Source organism: Chiloscyllium plagiosum, unplaced genomic scaffold, assembly GCF_037043375.1.
Source record: "Chiloscyllium plagiosum isolate Xiang-an unplaced genomic scaffold, Cpla_swu_hap1 HiC_scaffold_6, whole genome shotgun sequence".
NCBI lineage: Eukaryota > Metazoa > Chordata > Chondrichthyes > Orectolobiformes > Hemiscylliidae > Chiloscyllium > Chiloscyllium plagiosum.
The window spans coordinates 105,947,603-105,973,815 of NW_028270144.1; the positions used below are offsets into that span (position 1 = coordinate 105,947,603).

Here is a 26,213-nt window from a genome sequence, read left to right on the forward strand (position 1 = left end):
TAGAATTGCCTCGTCTTCCTTGAGGAAGCCTTGAGTAGTGGTTTATTATCAGTTCCTGTGGTGAAATGCAGATCGTAGACACATTGGAACTTTTGCGACGTGAATACCATGGCCAAACCTCTCTACTCTGTCTGGGCATACTTTCTTTCTGCCTCTGCCAGAGATCGTGATGCGTACATAATTGGGTGTTGTTCCGCGTCCCAATGGTGCAATAATACCACCCCATCACGTAGGGGGAGGTGTCACAGGATGCAATGAGTGATCTAGGGTTATAATCTAATATATTTGTCAACAGTAGTTGTTGTTTGACATTTGCCAATGCTTTCTCTTGCAGCATTTGTCACAACTATTTCTGATTTTTGTTTTAAACAGGACGTGGAGGGGTGGCAGCAGAGCTGCCAGGTTGGGCATGAATTCCCCATAGTAATTTATGAGACCTAGAAAAGACTTCAACTCTATTGTGGACTTTGTGGTATTGGAGCACTTTTTATGGCCTCTCTGCCTTCCCTCCGACAGGGTGTATTCTGTCCTGTCAACCAGAGTACATTATCTCATTTCCATGGAACACATTTTTTTCTTTTTCAGCTGGACACCAGTAACAAAAGTGACCCCCAACCAGCTTTGCCTACAAGTCTTTTATGCGTGGCTCAGGGTATCTCTCTCAACAGAAAGCTCAGTTGACCATCAACTTATACTCCCCACAGGGATGGATCAAATTGTCAAGTTTTAGAACTGGGACAACTGGCACTTCAGCAAATTGTACTCTGTGTAAAATGCCAAATTCCTCTCGATGTCCAATTCAGCCTCTGCTTTGGCATATAGGAGATCTATCATGCCTTGAAGTATTTAGTTGGGTCTTGGCCCTGGCATCTTTTATCATCCCGAGGCCAATCCTTATAGATTGCAGTACCCGTTTTAAAGATCAGCGCAGGTGAATTTTCTGCAGCCAGTCCCTTCCTAAAAGGTTGGGACCTGGCCCTTGTGCCACGAGTGGGGAGGAGAGAGGGAAGGAGCAAGGGATAAATGATAGGTGGAGATGAAACCCAAAAAAGAGAGAGAACAGTGGTTGGACAAACAAAGGAATAGCTAAAGGTCAGTCTGGGGAATCAATAGCTGCTAATCAAGGCCATTAATAGCTGACAATGGGATGGTTGTGGTAGCAGCAAACTTTGTTGGAGCACTGCAGCAAGCCTATCACAGAGATGCTGACCAGGGAACACAGTGTTGTGTTGAAGTGGCAGGCAGCAAGAAGCCCAGAGTCAGTTCGGAGACACAGAACATAGGTGTTCTGCAAAGCTGTAATAGAAAGGCACTAATGAGCTTTGGAAGTTGAGGGGTGATTATAAAATCATGAGGGGCATAGATAAGGTGAATAAACAGTCTTTTTTTCCTGAGGGTGGGGGAGCTCAAACTAGGGGGCATATTTTTAAGGTGAGAGGAAAATGATTTTAAAAAGGACATGCGAGGCAACGTTTTTTTAGTGTTTCATGTGTGGAATGAACTGCCATAGGAGGTGGTGGATGCAGATACAGTTACATTTTAAAGACATTTGGATGACAAATGAATAGAAAAGTTTGGAGGGATATGGGCCAAGTGCAGGCAGGTGGGACTAGTCTAGTTTGGGGACATGTCGGCTTGTACCCATTGGACTGAAGGGTCTGTTTCCATGTTGTCAGACTCAATGACCCTATCTCCATGTCTGAGGGTGGCCATTTAACTGAAGTGCCATGTTAATTTGGGCCACTTTGGGGGAGGTGATGCAATTTAGCTGTATCAATTCCTCACCCTTGGGCTGATTTATTTACAAAGCCCCTCAACAAAACCTGGGTGGCTTGTATTTCACCTGCTTCAGTAGCATTGGCTCGGGTGATTTCTATGACTATAAGTGCAACATGGACATTCCTGCTTCCGACTGCACAGTGGAGAAACCTTCTGTTCAGTTCTGGAATTTTACAGCTTCCGACTCCAATTGTTCTCCTTGGCAACAAACAAAAGCCATAAGTATTATCCACAGGGAACTTGGCTCTCCAGATTGACCATGTTTCTAAAGTTGAGGAGAGACCTGAAGCTCCCAAACCCCTTTTCGACATTTTCATGAGAATGGGCCAGTTCTGTGCCTCTTGTGAGATCTAGATCTGGTTCAGTCAGTTGCTTCCTTTGGGTTACAATATTATTAATTCCCCAAACTAAGCAATCCCTTAACATTTCCTCAAATTCTGATTCATGCACTCAGCTTCCGCCATTTTCTGCAGTCTTGACAATAAATCAATAACTAGTTCACCAGGAAGTCCATTTTCAATGCTAAACCTATAACACTGCAATATAAGAGAGAGCTTGGGGTCATACTTGTCTGCTACCTTATCGGTCAGTTCGTCAAAAGATTTTTACTTCAGGATTGCTGGATAGGTTATACTTTATGATTTGAAGCCAGGGCCCCAAAAGCAGTCAGGAAAATGACTTGTCAGTGATCTGACGTTTTGGGGTCAATCCTCCACACTCACATCATAAAGGCCCGGTTTCCCAAACAGCAGCATTGTTAATGTTTCCTTGTCTTACTGGCTTCATTGAAAGGCAAGGCTGTCTGAAACTTTTCTTGACTTTCATTACCAATGTATTAATTCAGGAAGCCCGACTGGAAAGGAACATCGTTTATTGGCAAACATCAAAATAGCAAAACCAACAATTGCTTGGTTGTGAAGCAGGTTGCTATTAATGTCTTAACCTGTACAAAACAAAATGCAGCTTTCATTTAACAGATTTTAATCAGTGGCTGATATTTCTGATCGTATGCATTTACTTGCCCGGCTGCTGCCCAGTGAAAGCCCAACTTTATGACACCATTCTGAAGAAAAAATGCTTCCAGAGATGACAAGTATTTGCGTAAAAAATTGGATTTTGTTGATGTTGACCAAGTATAAATACTATTCCAAAACTTCAGACTGCTGGCTTTTTGAACTATTTTCTGAATTAAGGCTGCTTTTCTGATTGTTAGTCCAGCTGGAATGAATGTGCATGTGCAGTTGTTTATCATTTGTGATTTCACAAACTGAAATGAAACAGAAATTGCTGGCAATCTGTGTTGAGTTGAACAGACTTAATGCTTCAAGTTGAATATGATTGTCATCATATTTAACTCAAAAAGTTAACTGTTTCTCTGTCCACAGATGCTGCTAATCATAGAGTCACTATCCTGTTGAATATTTCCAGAACCTTCAGAATCTTGCCTTCATTTTACAGCTACACAACCTGCATGGCTTCTACTTTGCTGACATGTTACCGAATCACTGTTTACAGCCTCTCAATCCTTATGGATTTCTTTTGGCATTTTTTTCTTTAAATGAAGCAAAGCAGCACTACCAATATATGTTTTTAAAGCAACTGCCTACTGATGACTCCCAACTGACTTCCCACAAAAGCATTTCTGTATTTCATGTATTCTTCCTGGCCAGTATGGATCGAAACTGAGTTGATGGTGACTGCAGAATTGCCATGAGACAAAACAAAAGCAGGAAATATCAGTTGTTAGACCACAAAGCCAGGAAAGGGAAACTCATCAGGTCACGTTTTCAAATATTGTTGAGTCATCGCGAATAACTAAAAGCTGCATTCATCACTGCAATCACATGGATGATGACAGTGATTTAATTTTTTTGTTATCGCTTAGCAGATAAATGCCTGCTGCTCTTATAATTTTCTGATTTTAGAGATGCTCATCTTATGGGAATAATAACAAGACCAAAGCACTTGTAAAAATATCAGAAAATGCAACAGCTGAATAGAATCACTAAGAAATCAGTCATAGCTTTGCAGAGGAGGCTGCTAAATTTGCCTGCCAGGAATTACCTTGCGGCTCACCCATATGGCTTGACACCTGCTTTCTGATGGTTGAAGATTAGCAGTGGCAAGAGGGTACCCTAAAGTGCCCACTTAAGGGCCTCAGTTGGCCTCGAGGCAGAAAGGCCATTCTAGATTTTTCCAATGCTGACTTAACTAGGGGAGCCAGAAAGCTGGACTTGTCACCTTACACTTTTCCACACATTTGTCTCCCATCTTGTATCCATGAGGTGCTGTGGACTATCGAAAGCAGTACTTCAATTCTCTTCACAATCTGAAGTCTTACATCCCAGCATATCCCCCCACTCAACCATTGCCATCATGTCAGGGTTCAATAGAGAGAGCATGAGGGCATGCCATAAACAGCACCAGGCATACCTAAAAATGAGGTGTCAATCTGGTGAAGCTACCAACCAGGACACCTTGCATGCCAAACAGCATAACCAGCAAGTGATAGAGCTAAGTGATTCCATAACCAGTGGATCATATCTAAGCTCCGCAGTCCTCCTGTGTCCAATTGCGAATGGAGGTGGACAATTAAAACAACTCACTGGAGGAGGAGGCACCAGAAATATCCCCTTTCTCAAAGATGAGAAGAGCCAAACACCACAATCTGAGGGATAAGGAGTAAAGCATTCACAGCGGTCTTCAGCCAGAAGCATCAAATGGATGATCCAACTCTGCCCCCTTCAGTGATCCCCAGCATCACAGATGTCAACGTTCAGCCAATTTGATTCATTTCATGTGATATCAAGAAGTGATTGGATACTGCAAAGGCAATGAGCACTGACAACATTTTGGCAATAGAACTGAAGACTTGTACTCCAGAACTTGCTGCTCCTCTAACCAAGCTGTTCCAGTACAGTTACAATATGATCTCTACCCGACAATGTCATGGACAACCTAAAATTGCCCATGTATATCCTGTACACAAAAAGCAGGACAAATCCAATTTGGTCTACTTTCGAGCAGCAGTAAAGTGACAGAAGGTGTCATCAACAGTGCTATCAAGCAACACTTGCTCAGTGCTGCCCAGCTTGGGTTCTGCCAGGGTGACTTGGCTCCTGACCTCATTACAGCCTTGGTTGAAACCTGGATAAAAGGGCTGAATTCCAGAGATGAGTTGAGTTTTGGCCCTTGACATCAAAGGGCCCTAGCAAAACTGGATTCAGTGGGAATCTAAGGGAAACTCTCTGCTGGACAGAGTCATACAGAATGGAAGATGGTTGTGGTTGTTGAAGGTCAAGTCATCTCAGCTCCAGGACATTTCTGCCCAAGTTTCTAACCAGCTTCAAATGCTTCATCAATGACCTTCCCTCCATCTTAACATCTGAAGTGAGGATGTTTGCCGATAATGCACAAAATTCAGCACTGTCCAGGACTCCTCAGACACTGAAGCAGTCAATGTTCAAATGCAAAAAGATGTGGACAATATGCAGGCTTGGGCGACACATAGCAAATGACATTCGTGACTGAAGTGCCAGGCACTGAATATCGCCAATAAAATTAGATTACATTACAGTGTGGAAACGCCCTTCGGCCCAACAAGTCCACACCGACCCGCCGAACCGCAACCCACCCATACCCCTACATTTACCCCTTACCTAACACTACGGGCAATTTAGCATGGCCAATTCACCTGACCTGCACATCTTTGTGATTGTGGGAGGAAACCGGAGCATCCGGAGGAAACCCACGCAGACACGGGGAGAACGTGCAAACTCCACACAGTCAGTCGCCTGAGGCGAGAATTGAACCCGGGTCTCTGGCGCTGTGAGGCAGCAGTGCTAACCACTGGGCCACCGTGCCATCCTCATAAGAGACAATCTAACTACCCACCCTTGTCATTCAATAATGTTAGCACCACTGAATCCCCCGCTGTCGACATCCTTAGGCTTACCATTGGCAAGAAACTCAACTGGACTCACCGAATAAATAAATTGGCTACAAGAGCAAGACAGAGGCTAGGAATACTATGGTGAATAATTCGCCTCCTGGCTCCACAAAGCCTGTCCACCAGTCTACAAGGTTTAAGTCAGCACAGTGATGGAATATTCCCCAGCTGCCTGGATTGGTGCAGCTCCAACCATACTGAAGAAACTTGACCCCATCTGGGACACAACAGCCAGCTTGATTGGCACCACATGCACAAGCACCGCATCCTCCACCACTGACGCTCAGTAGCAGCAGTCACTTTGCAAACCAAGGGCCACATCGATCTAGGAGGGCAAGGCAGTAGATACATGGGAATATAATCACCTGTAAGTTCCCTTCTTGGCCAATAGCCATCTGTCTTTGAAATATATTGCATTTCTTCACTGTCACTAGGCTAAAATCCTGGAATTCTCTCCCTGAGGAAACATAGGCTACAATAGTTCAAGAAGGAAGCTCACCACCACTTTAAGGGCAACTAGGAACTGGCAAAAATTGCTGGCCAGCCAGGGACGCCTACTTCCCTCGAATGAATTTTTAAAAACTTAGAACAAACATTAAATTCCACCTACTTTTTGTGCCATTCAAGTACTTATAACGTTGTCCTTCCAGACATGAAAATCCATGCACTGTTTGTAGTGTCCACTCTTCGTTGGTCTGAGTTGTTTCATTTTAAGTACTACTCAACATTTGTCTCATAACTAGTGTACTTTTATGCCAGCAGTACTACTTGAAGTATTTTCTTGAAGTGTATCCACTTGAAGTGTAAAACAAGCTTTTACAGAGAAGTGATAGATTAACATCCAGATCTAACTACATGTTACAGAACAAGATTGAATGTGAGAATTGTAATGTCCAGGCAAGGAGAATGTCTTTGGTACCATCCAGCTGGATTGTCCAGAGGATCTACAGATCTTGTACTCTCTCTGTTTCTCTTTTTAATATTCTCGTGTGCTTTTCTGCATTGTCTAAAAATACTTTGAATCTCTCTCTCTCTCTGTTATTCCTAATTCACCTCTGTTCTTATTTAGAAGTTATTTTAAGATAGTGGCAAAAGTACTGAACTTAGTGAACTGAGTACTTCACTGAAAGTTAAGACTATTACGTTACATATAGTCAAAAGGTGCAATAACAGCCAAATGGAAGCATAATTCAAAAGCAAGTTGCAATCTGTGCAGGAATAAATTGTGCACGTTGTTTAGAACTGGACTTCAAAACATGCTTTTAGAAAGTGGTATTAAGTAAAAAATTAAGTTTGGAACATAGCTTCAACTGCTTAGCAACTTCTATAAACTAGTAATTAGTTTCTATCTGTGTCTCTCCTCCACTTGGTAGCATTCTCATCTTTGAGTTCCAGGTTGTCCTGCCCCAGGAGTTAAGCAGGGATATTAAAGCTGACATTCCAGTGTAGCACTGAGAGAGGTACTGCCCAGTCAGAAGTGCTGTCCTTCAAATAAGATATTAGATTGAGACCCCCTTCTATCAGTTTAAATGTATGTAGTGCATCTCCCAGCATTGTTTTGAAAAAGAGTAGTGGAACTATGCTGACAAATGTTGAACACTAAAGATTGAATATCTGATCATTATCGCATTGCTGTTTGTGAGAGTTCTTGTGTGCAAAGGCAGTGTCTACTCCCACCCCACTCCTTACCCCTACTAGGCCCTGATCTCTCTCCTTTCCAAGTCCTGCTTTCTCCTCCCCCGGGTCTTGATACCCACCCCCTCCCAGGTCATAGGCATGTCCCCCAAAACCACTTGTACTTGTATCCTTGGTTTAAAACACTGCATAGTGCTCATGTGCTGGTGTCAACAATCACTGCCGTGTGAGAATTAGCTGTAGTGTTTTCCACATTAAACCAGTGGTTACACTTCAAAAGTACTTCATTGGCTGCAATATTCTGAGACTTCCAGTGATTGTGAAAAGTGCTATATAAATGTAAGTATCTTTTTCTTTCTTTCGCCAAAATAAATTGACATAATGTCATAAATCAAGCAGGAAATACAATTTGAAATCTGAAGCAACATTTAGATTTATGCAGAAACAAATCTTTCATTAAAGCTTTTCTCCTATAAAAACGTTTTGTCTTTAGAATACCATTAAGAATTTTTTTAATACTCCTACAGGCTCTGGATGGGAATTTCTATGACCATCTTAAAGAATACTTGATGGTTTTCAACAGAACAGAGCTTGAGGCCTGTCAGTCTGTTCAGAATACATTCCAGTTGCTGGTAGAAGCTTCCAGCAAGGTGAGTCTCTGGCATTGCAAGGATGGGTTTATCATTTTCCATGGAAATGTACCCCATTTATTATTTGATACACTGCTCCAAGTGATGCTGGGATTCAGGAACTTCAATGATAAAATCCTTGATCTGCATCTAATAAATTATCTAAACCTGACAGCATTTTTGTTTGGTAAAAATAAGCTTTTGTATTTTCTGTAAACAAGAAACTGGGTTAAGTTTGTTTTCATACTGTGCCAAAGTTTCTATCAATAGTAGGATTGGAAAAGGAAGTAGTAAACAAAGAAGCACTTATGGGGACATTTCAAATTCTTTAGTCTTCAATAAAGGCAGGTGTGTGTGGTTTTTCTCCTGCAAGTGCTAACATTTGTGCCTTGGAATCATGATGGAAAGTGATCATTATCTCTTTCAGAGAATTCACAAGATTAACTTTTGATGTTTCAAATAAGGAAGGGTCATTGAGGAGCATTTGTATACCTCCTAATGGTCGATTGGAGTATAGGCATGGAAGGAGATAACCACACAGCAATTTTTAAAGTCACAGGTTCTGAGCAGCCTAATCAAAGTAAATGTGGGTTTTGTCTAGGCTAACTCCAGGAGATGTTGATTCACATCTGTTTTGAGTGACTGGAATCAGCTCTTAGATTGTGTAAGGTGACCAGTCCTCTTTCCTGTTTACGATAATAGCTGTACAATATCTTAACCACTGTACCATATCTAAAATTTATCATGTGAGAGTGTGAGGAGAACAGAAGATGACAAATCTTGAGTATTTTACTGAATCAAAGGAAGTAATGAACAGAAAGTCTTGTTATTTAATTTAATGTGAATCAGTTATAAAGGAATTCAAGAGTCGCAATGCGTCATACCTGTATGTCTTCAATGGTATGATTTTCATGGTAAATGAAAATTCCTAATGCAGTTTCAATTAACAAACTAGTGACCTTTCGAGAACTCGCAGTTTTGAAGATTTATTTTCTCCAAATTCATTACTGTAAAGTTCTTGTTCTTACAGTGACCATTGTATTTCACATGATATGATTTAATGGATGATTTCACTAATAGGTTGAAGGCAAAGCCTCAATGTTCAATTGCTGTGATTTTGATTCATTCCACAAAGTTGCCTCACACCACTGGCTCCAAAAGGTCTGCCCTCTGGATGCTACATTTTCACCCTGGTCTCTCCAAGACCTCATGAGGCCTCACCTTCCTCCTCCCTGCCCTCCTATACTTATCTTGATTTGGATTTCAATGTTTATAGTCTGGAGACTGCTTGTAACGCCAACATTGAGCTTCACTACTGCTGGTATCAGGATAAGAAAATCCAATCTTTGGAATCTAAACTACTTCAATTTGGCCTTGCCTGATGACCAACAATGATCTGAAAGCAATTAATCTAAATTGTACTTGATCAAGTTTGTGAAATAAGTATTTTAATGTTTTATTTCATAAAACATACCTCGTACTTTACTAAATCCAAATGGGTATGGCAAACAACCAGCATAGCCATCTACTGCCAGACCTGGCTGGACCAATTAGAGCACTATGCAGTCTTATTGTCTGCTACAGCGGCTGGCAGTTCCAGAAACCGCCTAGAATGCAAAGATAACCCCTTCTTTCTTTTTTCTATAGTAAGACATATTCGTAAACCCCTCTTCTCTGCTCATCCTTCAGCTCTGACAATGTGTGTGGATTTCATGAGCTACAATGTCACTAAAATTGAAATAATTCAATCAGCAGGCTCTGTCTTGTCCCTTCTTTCCAGCTGGGACAAACCTCAACTAATGTTCCCCACTGCCCTAACCCTGAACTCTCTCTTAACTCTGAATCTGCTCTTTCCAGCCCTCGGTCCTTGAGGCCTTTTTCCTGCACACTCTGCTATTCCCATTAGACTGCTGACTACCAACTTTCCTCTGCTGATCCAACTGTTAAACAACATGGTTAACTGTTTGCTATCTTCATGTGTTGTCCCAATTCTTTAAGTTTGCCATCATCGCTCCACTTCTTGACCCCAGTTTCCTACAAACTGCAGTCCTATATCCCACTTTCCTCCCAGAGTCCTTGAATATATTGTCATCCTCCAAGTTATTTCTGCGAATTCACTATTTGAATCTCATAAATCAGGTTTCTGCCTCTGCTGAAGTACTGAAACAGCTCTCAAAGTTGTGTGTAACATCCCATGTGACAATGACAAAGCCAAATTATCATTACACATTTTTTTCAACCTGTTCTGCAGCATTTGGTAGAATTAACCACAGCATCCTCCTCTAATTTCTCTCCACTCTTGTCCAGCTGGATGGGACTGCTCTCACCTCAATCCATTCTTGACAAGTCCTATTCAGTTCTTACCATTTGTTGTTTGACTGAGATTGGGCCCCAGAATTTCTCTCATTCATCTCACCTAACCCCACAACACACTAAAATATCTGTCCTCATCTAATTTTGACCTCTTCAGTACCCTGAATTTGTCAACTATTGATGACTGGGGTTTCAACTGTCAAGACCCCAAGTTCTGGAATTCCCTCCCTTTACTTCTCTATACGAGCCCTCCAAAATTCCTCTATTAAGACAATCCTTAAAGTGTACTACTTTGACCAAGCTTTTGGTCATCTGACCTAACATTTCATCATATTTGATTTTATAATACTATTGTGAAATGCATTGGGATAGTTCAGGTGCTGTACAAATATAACTTGTTGCCAATTTTGGTTGATGAGTTGGGTTGAATCTTTAAGGGAAAGTAGAGCTAAAAACGAAATATACTACCAGGGAGAAAGAACTACAAATGCAAGTTTGACAGCAATAAATTATATGCCATACATTCGTGTAATATATCTTTGGTGACAAGTGGTTCTAATATAGACGTATGAAATAATCTAATGTAATAGACGAGTATTGCAATAGAGAAAATGGTGCTTGTATGTTCTTTAAAAGATAGCATAATATTGATAGCTGAATTCTTTGGATTTTGTTGTGACTTTATTTTTAGGGATTGCAAGATTACAATCTACAGCTTTTTCTGCAAGAAAATCCAGTATTCCTAAAACCCCAGCCATTCCAGTTCCAGCCGAGCGATAATGATATGGTATGTGACTATTATGTTTGACAATTATATATTTATAATGGCAAGAATATATACTGCAGCATGCCCTTCTTCCTCCCCATTTCACAGTGATGAAAATTACTATTTCTGTCTTATTTTCAAACAGAGGGGCAAATATATTTCTGGAAAAGCTATCTAGGACAATTTCAGTCGTGGAACTTCTGATGCTTTGAAGATGAAACTAATGCTAGCTTCAAACTTTAAATTATTGATAAGTTAATTATTATATCATGTCCAGAGTAAGACTAAACACTTGTCACCTGCGACACATATCCAACATGTCTCTTTATAGGCCTATTAAGGGCAATTAAAGGAGACCAGCTGGAATATTCTTGTTGATCTTCTGGTCCTCTCTACCAGAGTTAGTAGGCGACAGAACAGAAGGACTAATTCTTCAGTCAAGCTCATCCTGCATGGTACTTGAACTACCATAGGCCACCCTGTAAAGGGATACCCTCCCCACAATGGTGGCACGACTGCAAAAATAATTTCTTAATATGCATATTAAAGGGCTGAATGGAGATAGGTCATATTTATTTTGAAGTGAGAAACAAAAAAAGAAATGGCTAGAAAAACTCAGCAGGTCTGGCAGCAGCTGTAGAGAGAAAGTAGAGGTTTTTTTTCTCCACAATGCTGCTAAACTGATGAATCTTTCCAGCAAGTTCTGTTTTTGTTTCTGATTTCCAGCATCCACAATTCTTCAGTTTTTTCATTTTGGAGTGCCCTGTTCTTTGCTTGTCTTTCATTGAAGCCGGTTGTTCATTTCAAATTGAAGGCTTCATGTCGGCCTTAACTTAAAAACCTGTCCATTATCCTTAATTGCATGATCTCCCTCTGTCCATTAATCTTCCACCCTGGAGAAAGTCTATTATCTATACTGTGCTGGCTTCTGACATGCATTTCAGGCTGGTAGCAGAGCCCAGAAACTGGCAAAGAAAATCCTGCCCTTTGAAGTGAACTCTCTGGTAACACAAATTACAAAACTTCATTTTTGAAGCTAGTAAAATTAAATTGATGCAATGGGCATTTAACATTCGGGAGACTTGGAGATAGCTGCTTGTCAATTTCTTCATTTAAAAAAAAAGAGCCATTTTACCAGATAACATTAAGTTGTAAAAGCAAAATATTGCAGATGCTGGAGAGATGAAATAAAGAAAATTCTAGCAAAACTCACTCGGTCTGGCAGCATCTCTGGAGAGAAACAGCATATTTCACTAAAATTCTTTGGAAGATTAGTTATATTGACCTCAAAATATTAAGTTTATTTCCCATTTTTCCTTTGGCCTTTGAAAGAACAGTCAAAAATGCTTTGGCTCCTCCTCTTCATGTATCTGCATGATTAGCTACTTAATAAACCAGTTTCTGCCTCCAATTTAGAGGGATTGATTCAGATCCTTACAACTAAAACCAGGTCACCCCTCTAGATTGTCAATGATTTTTAAATCCGAGCTCTGATTATTGACTCACTTACTAGAGGGCATAGTGTTTTCTGTATCAGCTCCATTAAGATCTCACTCAACACCTTGACAGCTGTTGTTCTTCGTGACCCAAAATGAACAGGGTTCACTTTCCTAACCCCTCATTTCCTGAAATTCCTCAGATCTGATAAACACCACCTCCTTTGAACCCTTTCTAAGTGGCATTGTCTTTTCTCTGATGTGATGCACACAGTTGTTCACGCTTGGGCCTAACCATGAATATTCTAAGTTCAAACATAATCTTTTCACTTTTATGTTCTATTCTTTGACTTACTAACCCAGCATACCATGATTTATAGCCACTTGTTCAACTTGCCATGCCATCTTTTAATGATTTGTGTATATTAACGACATGGTCTCCCTGCTTATATGCACTTTTCAAAATATTGCTACTTAACACTCCTGTTTAAGAAGGGAGGGAGGCAGAAGACAGGAAATTAAAGGCCGATTAGCCTGACCTCGGTCATTAGTAAGATTTTCAAGTCCATTATTAAGGATGAGATTGCGTGGAGTATTTGGAAGTGTGTGGTAAAATAGGGCTGAATCAGCCTGGTTTTGTCAAGGGGAGGTCACGTTTGAAATCTGTTAGAATTCCGAAAGGAAATTAAGAGCCAGTTCAACGAAATAGAGCCAGTTAATGCAATCTATTGGATTTCCAAAAGGCCTTTGAGGTGCCATGTGGGAGGCTACTAAATAAGATAAGCATCCATTGTGTTAGGGTCACGGTATTGACATGGTTAGAGGATTGGCTACCTGGCAAAAGGCAGAGACTGGGGATAAAGGTGCCTTTTTTGGGATGGCACATGATGACTAGTGGAAGTCCACAGAAATCAGTGTTAGCCACAACAATTCATGTTATACAACTGAGGACGTTGTTAAGTTTGCAGATAACACAAAGGTAGGTGGAGGACAGACAGTGTTCAGAAGTGGGGAGACCGCAGAAGTTCTTGGACAGGCTAGGAGACCGCATCGGGAGCAACGGATACAATAAATGATATTGGTAGATGTGCAGGTAAAACTTTGATGGATGTGGAAGGCTCCTTTAGGGCCTTGGATGGAGGTGAGGGAGGAGGTGTGGGCGCAGGTTTTGCAATTCCTGCGGTGGCAGGGGAAGGTGCCAGGATGGGAGGGTGGGTTGTAGGGGGACGTGGACCTGACCAGGTCGTCACGGAGGGAACGGTTTTTGCGGAATGCGGAAAGGGCTGGGAAGGGAAATATATCCCTGGTGATGGGTTCTTTTTGGAGGTGGCGGAAATGTCGGCAGATGATTTGGTTTATGCGAAGGTTGGTAGGGTGGAAGGTGAGCACCAGGGGCGTTCTGTCCTTGTTACGGTTGGAGGGGTGGGGTCTGAGGGCGGAGGTGCGGGATGTGGACGAGATGCGTTGGAGAGCATTTTTAACCACGTGGGAAGGGAAATTGCGGTCTCTAAAGAGGGAGGCCATCTGATGTGTTCTGTGGTGGAACCGGTCCTCCTGGGAGCAGATACGGCGGAGGCGGAGGAATTGGGAATACGGGATGGCATTTTTGCAAGAGGTAGGGTAGGAAGAGGTCTAATCCAGGTAGCTGTGGGAGTCGGTGGGTTTGTAAAAAATGTCAGTGTAAAGTCAGTAATCATTAATGGAGATGGAGAGGTCCAGGAAGGGGAGGGATGTGTCAGAGATGGTCCAGGTAAATTTAAGGTCAGGGTGGAATGTGTTGGTGAAGTTGATGAATTGCTCAACCTCCTCGCGAGAGCACGAGGTGGCGCCAATGCAGTCATCAATGTAGCGGAGGAAGAGGTGGGGAGTGGTGCCGGTGTGATTACAGAAGATCGACTGTTCTACATAGCCAACAAAGAGACAGGCATAGCTGGGGCCCATACGTGTGCCCATGGCTACCCCTTTGGTCTGGAGGCAGTGGGAGGATTCGAAGGAGAAATTGTTAAGGGTGAGGACCAGTTCGGCCAAATGAATGAGAGTGTCAGTGGAAGGGTACTGTTGGGGACGTCGGGAGAGGAAAAAACGGAGGGCTTGGAGGCCCTGGTCATGGCGGATGGAGGTGTAGAGGGATTGTATACCCATGGTGAAGATGAGGCGTTGGCGGCCGGGGAATCGGAAGTCTTGGAGGAGGTGGAGGGCGTGGGTGGTGTCTCAAACGTGTGTGGGGAATTCCTGGACTAGGGGGGATAGGACAGTGTTGAGGTAGGTAGAAATGAGTTCAGTGGGATAGGAGCATGCTGAGACAATGGGTCGGCCAGGGTGGTCAGGCTTGTGGATCTTGGGAAGGAGGTAGAACCAGGCAGTGCGGGGTTCCCGGACTATGAGGTTGGAAGCTGTGGGTGGGAGATCTCCTCAGGTGATGAGGTTCTGTATGGTCGGGAGATGATGGTTTTTGCCCGAAACGTTGATTTTACTGCTCCTTAGATGCTGCCTGAACTGCTGTGCTCTTCCAGCACCACTAATTCAGAATTCTTTTTTAACTTAGCAATCTTCTTTCCATATCAATTTTAAATCTATTGCTCGAAAATACTTCAACAATCAAGTATTTTTGGTAAATTTATTAACACGCAAGTATATTTCTTTGTCAGATGCTTGGGTTTGTTTGCTATGGCTATACCATATTTGTGCGTCAGGTTTGCAAAACTTAAGAATATTATTTAAACCAAAGTTAGCTAAGTCCCTTTTCATCCTTGGAAATGTATGAAAGTATGTTCTCTTTGTATATGGCTGTTTTAACGCAAACTCAATTTTATTGTCGCGGTTGCTAAAATGTTTTTTTATTGTAGATACTTTCCTGACCTCTTGCTTTAAAAGCTTATTTTTCCTTTGTTGACTAGTGATTATGTTGTTCTGTGTATGATGTGCATGTGTGCTGATAAGTGTTAAATGCTATTTAAGTAATCCATAAGCTACTTGTAGATCATCTTTTTTCTCTAACCATTGTATGTCCAAGCTAACATGTTCATTTTGAAAATTAATGTTTTTGTTGCTCAGAGTTTTAATACAGTGCAGCTTGTGGACATAGATCTCTCACCAGTCAGCACTTTGCGAATGACTTTAACGGAGGTACACGCATCTTTGTGTACTTAGTGTTTTTTGGTGGTGGTTTGGTGTGCATGTGCTTTTTTAAAAAAGGTGCATCTTTGAATAGGCATGAGTAACAGCTCTTTTTGTATTACCGAATCACCATTGCATACATGGTGACTTTATAAATTGATGTTATGATTTTTGGCTCACTTAAAATCCTTTTGCTTCTACAGCATGAAATCAGGGCTCTTAAATTCAAATTTAACTCCCCCCACCTTGTCTCGGTCCCTGCAACCGCAAGAAATGTAAAACTTGCGCCCACACCTCCCCCCTTACTTCCCTCCAAGGCTCCAAGGGATACTCTCATATCCGCCACAAATTCACCTGCACCTCCCCACACATCATTTATTGCATCCGCTGCACCCGATGTGGCCTACTTGCGGAACGTTTCAGAGAACACCTCTGGGACACCCAGACCAACCAACCCAACCACCCCGTGGCTCAACACTTCAACTCCCCCTCCCACTCCACCAAGGACATGCAGGTCCTTGGACTCCTCCATCGCCAGACCATAGCAACACGACGGTTGGAGGAAGAGTGCCTCATCTTCTGCCTAGGAACCCTCCAACCACAAGGAATGAACTCTGATTTCTCCAGTTTCCTCATTTCCCCTCCCCCCACCTTGTCTCAGTCAAATCCCTTGAACTCAGCACCGCCTTCCTAACCTGCAATCTTCTTCCTGACCTCTCCGCCCCCACCCACTCCGACCTATCACCCTCACCTTGACCTCCTTCCACCTATCGCATTTCCAACGCTCCTCCCCAAGTCCCTCCTCCCTACCTTTTATCTTAGCCTGCTGGACACACTTTCCTCATTCCTGAAGAAGGGCTTATGCCCGAAACGTCGATTCTCCTGTTCCTTGGATGCTGCCTGACTTGCTACGCTTTTCCAGCAACAGATTTTCAGCTCTGATCTCCAGCATCTGCAGTCCTCACTTTCTCCTCTTAAATTCAAATGAAAAGCATTTCTGTCTTGAATCCTTGAATTGATAAATTGCTTGAATAAAGTTGGCATTGTCTGGGATCTAAGTATGTCACAAGATTGTTGGATGTTAAATTTTGAAAATTAGCTATAATTTATTTATCCTTGTATTTACCAACATCATGTTTCCCATGATTGTTTACTGCACATGCTCACTGTTGACTTTTTCCTAATGTGCAAAATATTGAGCCAGTTTCTAAAAATTAAACAAGTTCTACTTTGTTTAATGCTTTATTTTTCTTACCTAATACAACTTTTAATGAAAGAGTATATTATTGTCATCAGTCGTTCCTCATTCCTTGTTAAAATATATTTGAGATATGTTTTCTGTTTGTGCGGATAAGACCATTAGATATAGGAACAGAATTAGGGCATTTGGCTCATCAAATGTGGGCGGCACGGTGGCCCAGTGGTTAGCACTGCTGCCTCACAGCGCCTGTAGACCCGGGTTCAATTCCCGACTCATGCGACTGACTGTGTGGAGTTTGCACATTCTCCCCGTGTCTGTGTGGGTTTCCTCCGGGTGCTCCGGTTTCCTCCCACAGTCCAAAGATGTGCGGGTCAGGTGAATTGGCCATGCTAAATTGCCCGTAGTGTTAGGTTAAAGGGGTAAAGGTAGGGGTATGGGTGGGTTGCGCTTCGGCGGGTCGGTGTGGACTTGTTGGGCCGAAGGGCCTGTTTCCACACTGTAAGTAATCTAATCTAATCTAATCTAAATCTGCTTTGGCATTCAATCATGGTTGATTTGTTTCTGAACTCCATTCTCCAGCTTTTTCCCCATAATCTTTGGCACCTTTGCCAATCAAGAACTATTTATACCTTACATGCACTCAACAACTTGGCCTCCACAACCCTCTGTGGCAATGAGTCTCACTCACTGGCTGAACAAATTCCTCCTCATCTCAGTGGTAAAGGATCCTCCCATTAGTCTGAAGCTGTACCTTCAGTCTGGATCTCTCCTACTTGTGGAAGCATCTTTGCCTAATGCACTCTATCCAGGCCTCTCAGTATTCTGTTAGTTTAAATGAGATCCCCCATCATCCTTCTAAACTCTTATCAGGTGCAGACCCAAAGTCCTCAACTGCTCGACATATGACCAGCCCTTCATCCCAGGGTCATTTTTGTAAACCTGCTATGGACCCTACCTAATGTCAGCACATCCTTCCTTAGATACAGGGCCCAAAACACACACTGTATTCCAAATGCATTCTAATCAGAGTCTTATACAGCCTCATTATATATCTCTACTTTTATATTCTAGCCCTCTTGAAGTGAATGCCAACATCGTATTTGCCATCCGTACTGCCAACTGGACCTGCATATTAACCTTAAGAGAAATCTGATCTAGGACTCCAAGCACCTTAGTGCTTCAGATTTCCAAGGTCTTTCCCCACTTATAAATAGTCTACTACTGTATTCTTCCTGCAAAAGTGTATGACATCACATTTTCCCACATTACATTCCATTGGCCACTTTGCCCACTCTCCTAGCCTGTCCAAGTCCTTCTGCGATCCCTCCCTGCTTCCTCAACACTGCCTGTGATTCCAGCTTCTCTCCCTCCAACTGTAGGGTTTATTCTGCAATATTATGATCACTGTCCCCCAAGGGATTTCTTCACCTTGTGCCCCGTGATCAAGTATACTTCATTACATATCATTGCATCCAGAATTGTCTGTTCTGTAGTGAGTCTACCATAAGGTGCTCCAAAACACCATCTTGTTGACATTCTATGCATCATCTTGATCTGGTACCACCTAATTTTCCCAGTACACCTGCATCTTGAAGTCCCCTATGATTATTGTAAAAGTGCCTTTCTTACATGTCTTTTCGATCTCTGATTTATTTTCTTCTTGTATCCTGACTACTGCTCGGCTGCTACGCAACACCCATTTTTTTTCTTGACAGTTCCTCAACTCTACTCGCCCAGATTCTACACCTTCTGTCTTTATATTACTTATTGTTGTTGATTTAATTTAATTTCTTACTGACTAGGCAACCCTGGCGCCCTCTGCCTGCCTGCTTTTTTGATTGGGCATAAATCCTCAGGTATTTGGTTTCTAGCCTTGACCCCCTTGCATCCAGGTCTCTGTGATAATCACAACATCATACTTGCCAATTTCAATCTACAAGTTCATTTACCTTGTTTCATATACTGCATGCATTTAAATACAAAACCCTCAGTCCTGTGTTGACCAGCCACCCTCTGGATATCAAGAAGTGCAGCCTTTATTAGTACTGGAATGTTATTCTATCACAATCTTGTGACATACAACATGGTTCTTTTTCACCTTGTTATTTGCATGCACATGTAATCTAGCAGGATGCTAAATTGAACTAGACATTTTTTAACAACTGGTCAAATTTTTTTTTCCTAATGTACACCCAGTTATAGGAAGACATCATTTAAATGTTTCTTGATTGGCTAACTCAAATTGCCTAATGATTTTCCATTTATAAAGACTGTAAGTGTACAGTTAAAGGATTAAGCACAAGATCATTATTAACTTAGTTATAATGCTTCTTGGCCAACCTGGTGAGTTTGATGGATTACTTCATTTTTGATGTCCTCCTGTCAACTCAAAATTAAGAAGCTTGTTTTTATATTTTGATTCCTCATCTAACCGGCACGGTGGCACAGTGGTTAGCACTGCTGCCTCACAGCACCAGAGACCCGGGTTCAATTCCCGCCTCAGGCGACTGACTGTGTGGAGTTTGCACGTTCTCCCCGTGTCTGCGTGGGTTTCCTCCGGGTGCTCCGGTTTCCTCCCACAGTCCAAAGATGTGCAGGTCAGGTGAATTGGCCATGCTAAATTGCCCGTAGTGTTAGGTAAAAGGGGTACATGTAGGGGTATGGGTGGGTTGCGCTTCGGCGGGGCGGTGTGGACTTGTTGGGCCGAAGGGCCTGTTTCCACACTGTAAGTAATCTAATCTAATCTAAACCTATTCATTTCCCATGAAATAGCAGCATTGGAGCCTAATTCACTTGAAGCATCCTGTTAAATTTTTGTCAGACCATTTGATGCATGGAGAATAAGTGTGGAATGAAAGTGGTGAACAGCATATTCTGCTGCTCTAGTATTTTTTAAGAGGCGGCTTTGGTGTACTTGTAGTATCACTAGACTAGTAACATAGAACATGGTTCCAACCCTGCCATTCAATTCATGCACCCAATTAGAAACCTGGAAACTGAAATATTCCACGCTCACTGGTTGTTGTTTGTTTATGCTAGAAGTAACATCTTCAAAAAATAACTCCAATAATATGGTGTGTTTTGTCAAACATGATTTCCTTTTCATAAATTCATATTGACTCCACTTAATGTCACTATTCTTTTTCTAAATATCTAGTTATCACATCATTTATAATTGTTAAATTTTCCATGCAGTGTGCATCAGTGTTTGCCAATTTGATTTTTGCTACATGGTTGCATACATTAAACATCAGTCTGTCTGAAATTTCCATTTATAGATAATGGCATCAAACAAAATGAGCTAGTTATCTCCAGTTCTTGCACATTTTTCCATTTGACTTCGATAATTAGTAGCTTTAATCTGCCAGCTTCTCTTCCATTGTCTTTTTGGAGGACAACTTTTCATTCAGATGCCACCCTTTCTTGGAAACTGGTGTCATCAATTACATGCTGAAGACAAATCGTTTAATCACTTTTAAGCACCGTGTAAATGCCAAAGATGCATGTCGAAACTATAAATCCAGCAATTTGCAGCAGGAGGCTAACAAGTGGGTATAACGTAATTATATTTCAAACAATATTGATCCAGAAGTGTCAAATGGTTAACCTATCTCTGCCTCCACTGGAGGTCTCCAGCATCATCGATGCCAGTCTTTGGCCAATTTGACTTGCTGCATGAAATATCAAGAAACAGCTTGAGGCACTGGATACTGCAAGTACTATAGGCCCTCAAAACATACCAACAATAGCACTGAAGGCCGGTTTTCCAGAAACTTCCTACACTCCAAGCCAACCTGTTCTACTAAAGGTACATTTACCTGACAATGTGGAAAATTGCACAAGTATGTCCTGTGCGCAAAGGCAGGACAGATCTGACCTGGCCAGTTGTCACTCCGTCAGCCTACTCTCGATCATCAGTAAAGTGATTTGCTTAACGTCACCCTTCTCACTAACACTTGGTTTGGGTTCTGGCAGAGCCGCTCAACTTCTGACTTTATTACAACCTTGGTTCAAATGTGAACAATGAGCTGAATTCCAGAGAATGACTGTTCCAAATGTCACTGCTGTGTTTGAGTCTGGCATCAAAGAACCACAGCAAATCTGGAGTCAGTGGGAATCAAGGGAATCTCTCCACTGGTTGAAGTCATATCTAGCACAAAGGAAAACTCTTATGGTTGTTGGGTATCAGCCATCTTAACTTCAGGACATCTCTGTAGGAGTTTTTCATGGTAGTTTCCTAGGCCCAACTATCTTCAGCTGCTTCATCGCTCCAACTGAAGATCAGAGGTGTGGAAATTTCCTGATGATTATACAAGTTTCAACAATTCAGAACTTCCCAGACACTAAAACAACCCATGTCTATATGCTGCAAGACCTGGACAGTGTCCACATTTGGGCTGACATAGGAAAAGTAATATTGTATCATGTAAATGCCAGGCAAAGGCCACCTTCAACAAGAGAGATTCTAGCCATTATCCCTTGACATTGAATGTGCTACCACACCAAATATCCCACTATCACCATCCTGAGGATCACCATTGACCAGAAACTAAACTAGACTAGCCATATAAATACAGTGCACACAAGAGCTAGTCAGACACTAGAAGCATAGCAGCGAGTAATCGGCCTCCTTGAGTCTCCAAATCGTATCCACAATCTGAGACCCAATTCAGGAGTGTGATGGAATACTCCCCACTTGTGTACATGGAGCAGCTCCAACAAACACTCAAGAAATTTAAAACCATCCGGACAAAGCAGTGCACTTGATTGGCACCACGCACACAAACATCCATTCCTTCAACACTCAGTAGCAACAGTGTGCACTATCTACATATTACACTGCAGAACTTGACTAATAATCCTTAGACAACACCTTTCAAAGCACTGGCATTGTCACCCTGAAGGATATGGGCAGCAGATACATGGGAGCAAGTTCCCCTCCAAACCACTCATCATCCAGACTTGGAAATATATTAGTGTTGTTGGATCAAAATCCTGGAACTCCTTATCTAACAACATGGTGGATGAACTACATCAATACAAGAGGGCAGCTCTCCACCATCCTGTCTTCAGGGCAACTAGGAACAGACAATAAATGCTAGCCAGCCAGCTATGCCCATGTTCCATGAGTGAATAAGAAAACATACCAAATTAATTGACTTTTCTTTTGAAAGTACAAGATGATTCTCATAGTAAATTAAAAGAATTAGTACCATCCTCAAGTCAGTTATCTGCTTTGAATAAAGGTAATCATGAACTCTAAGCAAGTAACTGATTTGAAGATGTGCAGGTTTCTTTTCAATTGACTTTGTAGGCATAATAGAATGTAAATGTGCAGTATTTTGGAACTGGCAGATACCCATTGGATGCAAGACTGTCATTGAATAACATTAGATTCTAAAATCTTGTTCTTAAATGTATATAGTGTAAGTCCATGTACAAGTAGCCAGAATACTACTGGGAACTTGGATGTTAGTCTTTGACAACACAACCAGAATATTTAAAAGCCCAAAGAACCAAAGTAGAATCAAGAATGAATCTTGCTAAAAAATCTGCTTGTCATCTGCTCTCAACTCTGAACCTGATTGTTGAAGATCAAGGGTGTCAGAGCCTGTCACTTCGCATACTGCTGGTGTTACAGTCAGTCTTGCTATTTTCCCATATGTTTTAATTGGTGTGCTAAAGATTGAGATTCAGGAAAGTAAACAGAAGCGTGGCAATGGCTTTGTTTACATTCTTGTTTTATATTATCCGATAATTTCTAACAAGATTCAAAGTTTGCAGCACACATGAAAAAGCATTTTACAAGGTCTATAATTGATATAAAAACTGCCTAAGATGGAGATTGCAATTATAAAATGTTCCATCCTTCCACTTTACTCATCCCCCAGTGTTCATGCTTTCCTCTACAATACATGTGATAGTTGGTGATTTATGTGAAAGTAAAATACCATATTGTGTACATTTCACAAGAACCATAAACACAAGTAAAATGCAAAAGATTTTGCATTTAACTTATCAAGCTCATTTTGTATTTCAAGTTATTCATTTCTGCATTTTAGAAGTTTCTGAACATTGATACAAGTATAAACTTTTACACAGGTGTGCACAGATTGTCCATGTATTCGAGTATGAAATTACACCAAATTTCAATTGTTTTCTCATTTCCTAATCCAGTACTTGTGAATGCATGTCACCACCACAATTCTAGAAATCATTCCTGCTCATCTGCAAATTCTCATATTAGCAAATGAAATTCTAATGTTCCTTGATAAGCAAGGTACAGATTAAAATAGCAGACTGTTAGCTAGTGCTTTTTAAAAGGCTTATTGAATGAAAACAAATTTCTACAGAGAACTGACAAATGCATTTTTTTCTTCGCCACTAATAAGTAGTACTAAACATTACAGAGTCGGCAATTGGAGTATGAATCTGGGACCACTGAGGAACACAGCCTTAACAAGGAGGCTCGTAAATGGGCAACACGTGTTGCACGAGAGCATAAAACAATCATTCATAGTCAAAGGGTAAGTGAAGAATGTTTATAATCTATTGTATTCGAATAAAATGGGCTTGACTGTGTTCTTGACTGAGCATGGCATAACTTGTGGGAGAAAAGGATCAAAATTTAGGTTCACTTAAGAGATTAATCTATATTACTAGCTTCTCTGTACAGAGTTCTGTTAAATTAACCTCAATAATAAGGTCATGTTACGTAAATAAAGCTTGCATCTTCTGCTGAAGCCTTTTCCCAAATTAAATGAGTAAGTCATATGATTTTAGTGGCACATATGTTGGAACTGTACTTGATTTTCTCCCAATCTTTGACAAAGCAAATTTGAATATTTAACCAAATTCATTACTATTATGTTAGTCATTTGATTTATTTTTGAATTTACAGACATTGGACGATCTAAAGGCTCATGGAACTGTGACCTCAGAACAAGGGCGAATTGAATTGGAACAAAAAGTAGAAGAGACGAGAGAAACTATCCGAAAGGCTGAGGTAAGGAATACCTGAAAGCAGGATAATGTATGGACTTTGGAAAAGAAACACAGATGAATTAGTGCACCTATTTCCTCGTTGCTTTGCCAAATCCCATAAACACAAGGAGTGAAGGGGATAAGCCATGTTATTTTTATGATCTCTGTTGATGTTGATGTGCATACGTTTATATTGTTTACTTGAAGGTACCATCAAGAATACTCTAGGTAGGTTAGATTTGGCTTGTCATAATTTATTCCCAAAACATCCAGCATGTGAGTTTATTTTGCTTATGGAATTGCACTCTTTTATGAATTTTCTGGAGTTGGCTTATTGGTTTCAGGGGAAACGTTGCTTTGGATAGTCCCAGAGGATAATCAGTAGTTGCTAAGTGAATGAAATCAATGCAGCAGTTCTTCGTAAAATGATGGACCACAGTGCTTGCAATTAAAGCACATGAATGCATGTTTCAACCACATGTATCATCCAGATAGAGTCTTTAGTATTATCCCTTCAGTCTTTTTGTAATCTCCAGCCATATTGATTAATTTACTATTAAATTTATGCATTCTGTCCTATCCTGTCATGGTTGCTTATCATTCTCTGTACCTTGCACTTTTGTTTCATCTCAGCTCTTGATTTACTGCATCTGATCAAATTTTATCCCTTGTGCCTCCCACTATTTAGTTTAAAATCCTCTCTACTTGCCACTCACAAGAACATTGGCTCCAGTGCAATTAGCTTGGTATTGTCCCAATAGTACACTTCCCACTTTCCTTAGTACTGGTGTCAGTGCTCCATTAAGCACAAACCATTTGTCTCACAGCAGTCATTAAGCAATGTTAAGTCCCAGTTGAGTTGGTCCAGCTTGCTCCTGGGATGCATTTCTGAGAAAAGTATGTTATTTAGTTCAGTTTCTGATTCTATAATTTGGTGATGCCTCAGATAATGCCAAGTTAAAGCTTATTGAAAAGAATGACTTGTGATTTTGGACCTCTGAGGAGGGGAATTGCTTCTGAGTCAAAGCTGAAGAAATCTGTAAGAAGGTTGATGGTAATGGATCGTAAACTTAGTCTGTTGATGGAGGATTTCTTTACTATTAAAAAAATAACAACAGATGGCTGTACACCAATCTTGCTTGCATTGTAATGTTTTACTGAGCAATGTTAGTAGCAAGCTGTGAATAGACTAATGAGAATCTAAAAAATTGTCTCTAATAGACAGAGTGCAAACATTTGCTGTCTTAAAGTTGCAAGAGCTTTACCACATTTTGATATTGTGTTTTTAATATTCTTCAGTTTGTGTGGTAGCTTGATGGTGGTCGCATTTGGTGGTAAAGAAAAGTTTTAAAACTCTTAAGGAAGGAGAAACGGTCTAAATAATATTTTGGAATTTGATGTATCATTCATGTACCTATTACTCATTTCCTGAAAGTTCTTTAAAGCATTTCTATTTAATCCTCTTTTAGTTTAAAGCATTGCAAAATCTATTTCATGACACAAAGGTGGTTTCTTTTGTAAATTGATTATCTGAGAACATGAATAAACAGGTTGAGCATTGCAGCTATACTGTATGAATTAATTGACCAATAGAATGTTGCAGAAAAGTGTATTTATAATCACCGATATTATTTAGCTGGCAACAGTTAATTAGTCACAAAATAGTTGAATTGGTAAATTACTTTCATCAGTACTAAAACTATGTTTATGAATTAATAATGTATTTGAATGTTTTACACTTCATTTATCTCTGCTTCTGTCCATATTGTCTTGGTTTGTTTTATCACCATTTCTACAGCTGTTTTGTAGCTTGCATCAGCTTAACTTTTAGTTGTAATGAATGGTGGTTGTTGTAAATAGCTCTTGCATTTGGCAATAGTCATAGAGTTGTACAGCATGGAAACAGACCCTTCGGTCCAACCCGTCCATGCCAACTAGATATCCCAACCCGATCTAGTCCCACCTGCCAGCACCTGGCCCACATCCCTTCAAACCCTTCCTATTCATATACCCATTCAAATGCCCTTTAAATGTTGCAATTGTGCTAGCCTCCACCACTTCCTCTGGCAGCTCATTCCATACACCTACCACCCTCTGCGTGAAGAAGTTGCCCCTTAAGTCTCTTTTATATCTTTCCCCTCTCACCCTGAACCTATGCCCTCTAGTTCTGGACTCCCCAATCCCAGGAAAAAGACTTTGCCTATTTATCCTATCCATGCCCCTCATGATTTTATAAAACTCTATACAGTCACTCCTCAGCCTCCAATGCTCCAGGGAAAATAGCCCCAACCTGTTCAGCCTCTCCCTATAGCTCAAATCCTCCAACCCTGGCAACATCCTTGTAAATCTTTTCTGAATCCTTTCAAGTTTCGCAACATCTTTCCAGTAGGAAGGAGACCAGAAT

At 41.1% G+C, this 26,213-nt stretch overlaps 1 protein-coding gene across 7 annotated transcripts in view; it reads left to right on the plus strand.

Annotated features, from left to right (window-relative positions):
- LOC122550843 (F-BAR and double SH3 domains protein 2-like) overlaps positions 1-26,213 on the plus strand; it is a 230,720-nt gene that overhangs the window by 138,204 nt on the left and 66,303 nt on the right. For 3 of the 7 annotated variants that reach the window (XM_043692169.2, XM_043692170.2, XM_043692171.2), the window contains exons 9-13: positions 7,891-8,013; positions 10,997-11,092; positions 15,562-15,633; positions 23,236-23,352; positions 23,727-23,831. In XM_043692169.2, the coding sequence (XP_043548104.1) occupies positions 7,891-8,013; positions 10,997-11,092; positions 15,562-15,633; positions 23,236-23,352; positions 23,727-23,831 (513 nt within the window). The remainder of the gene's footprint in view (positions 1-7,890; positions 8,014-10,996; positions 11,093-15,561; positions 15,634-23,235; positions 23,353-23,726; positions 23,832-26,213) is intronic. The other 4 variants (XM_043692172.2, XM_043692173.2, XM_087988313.1 and 1 more) reach the window with 3 other exon arrangements.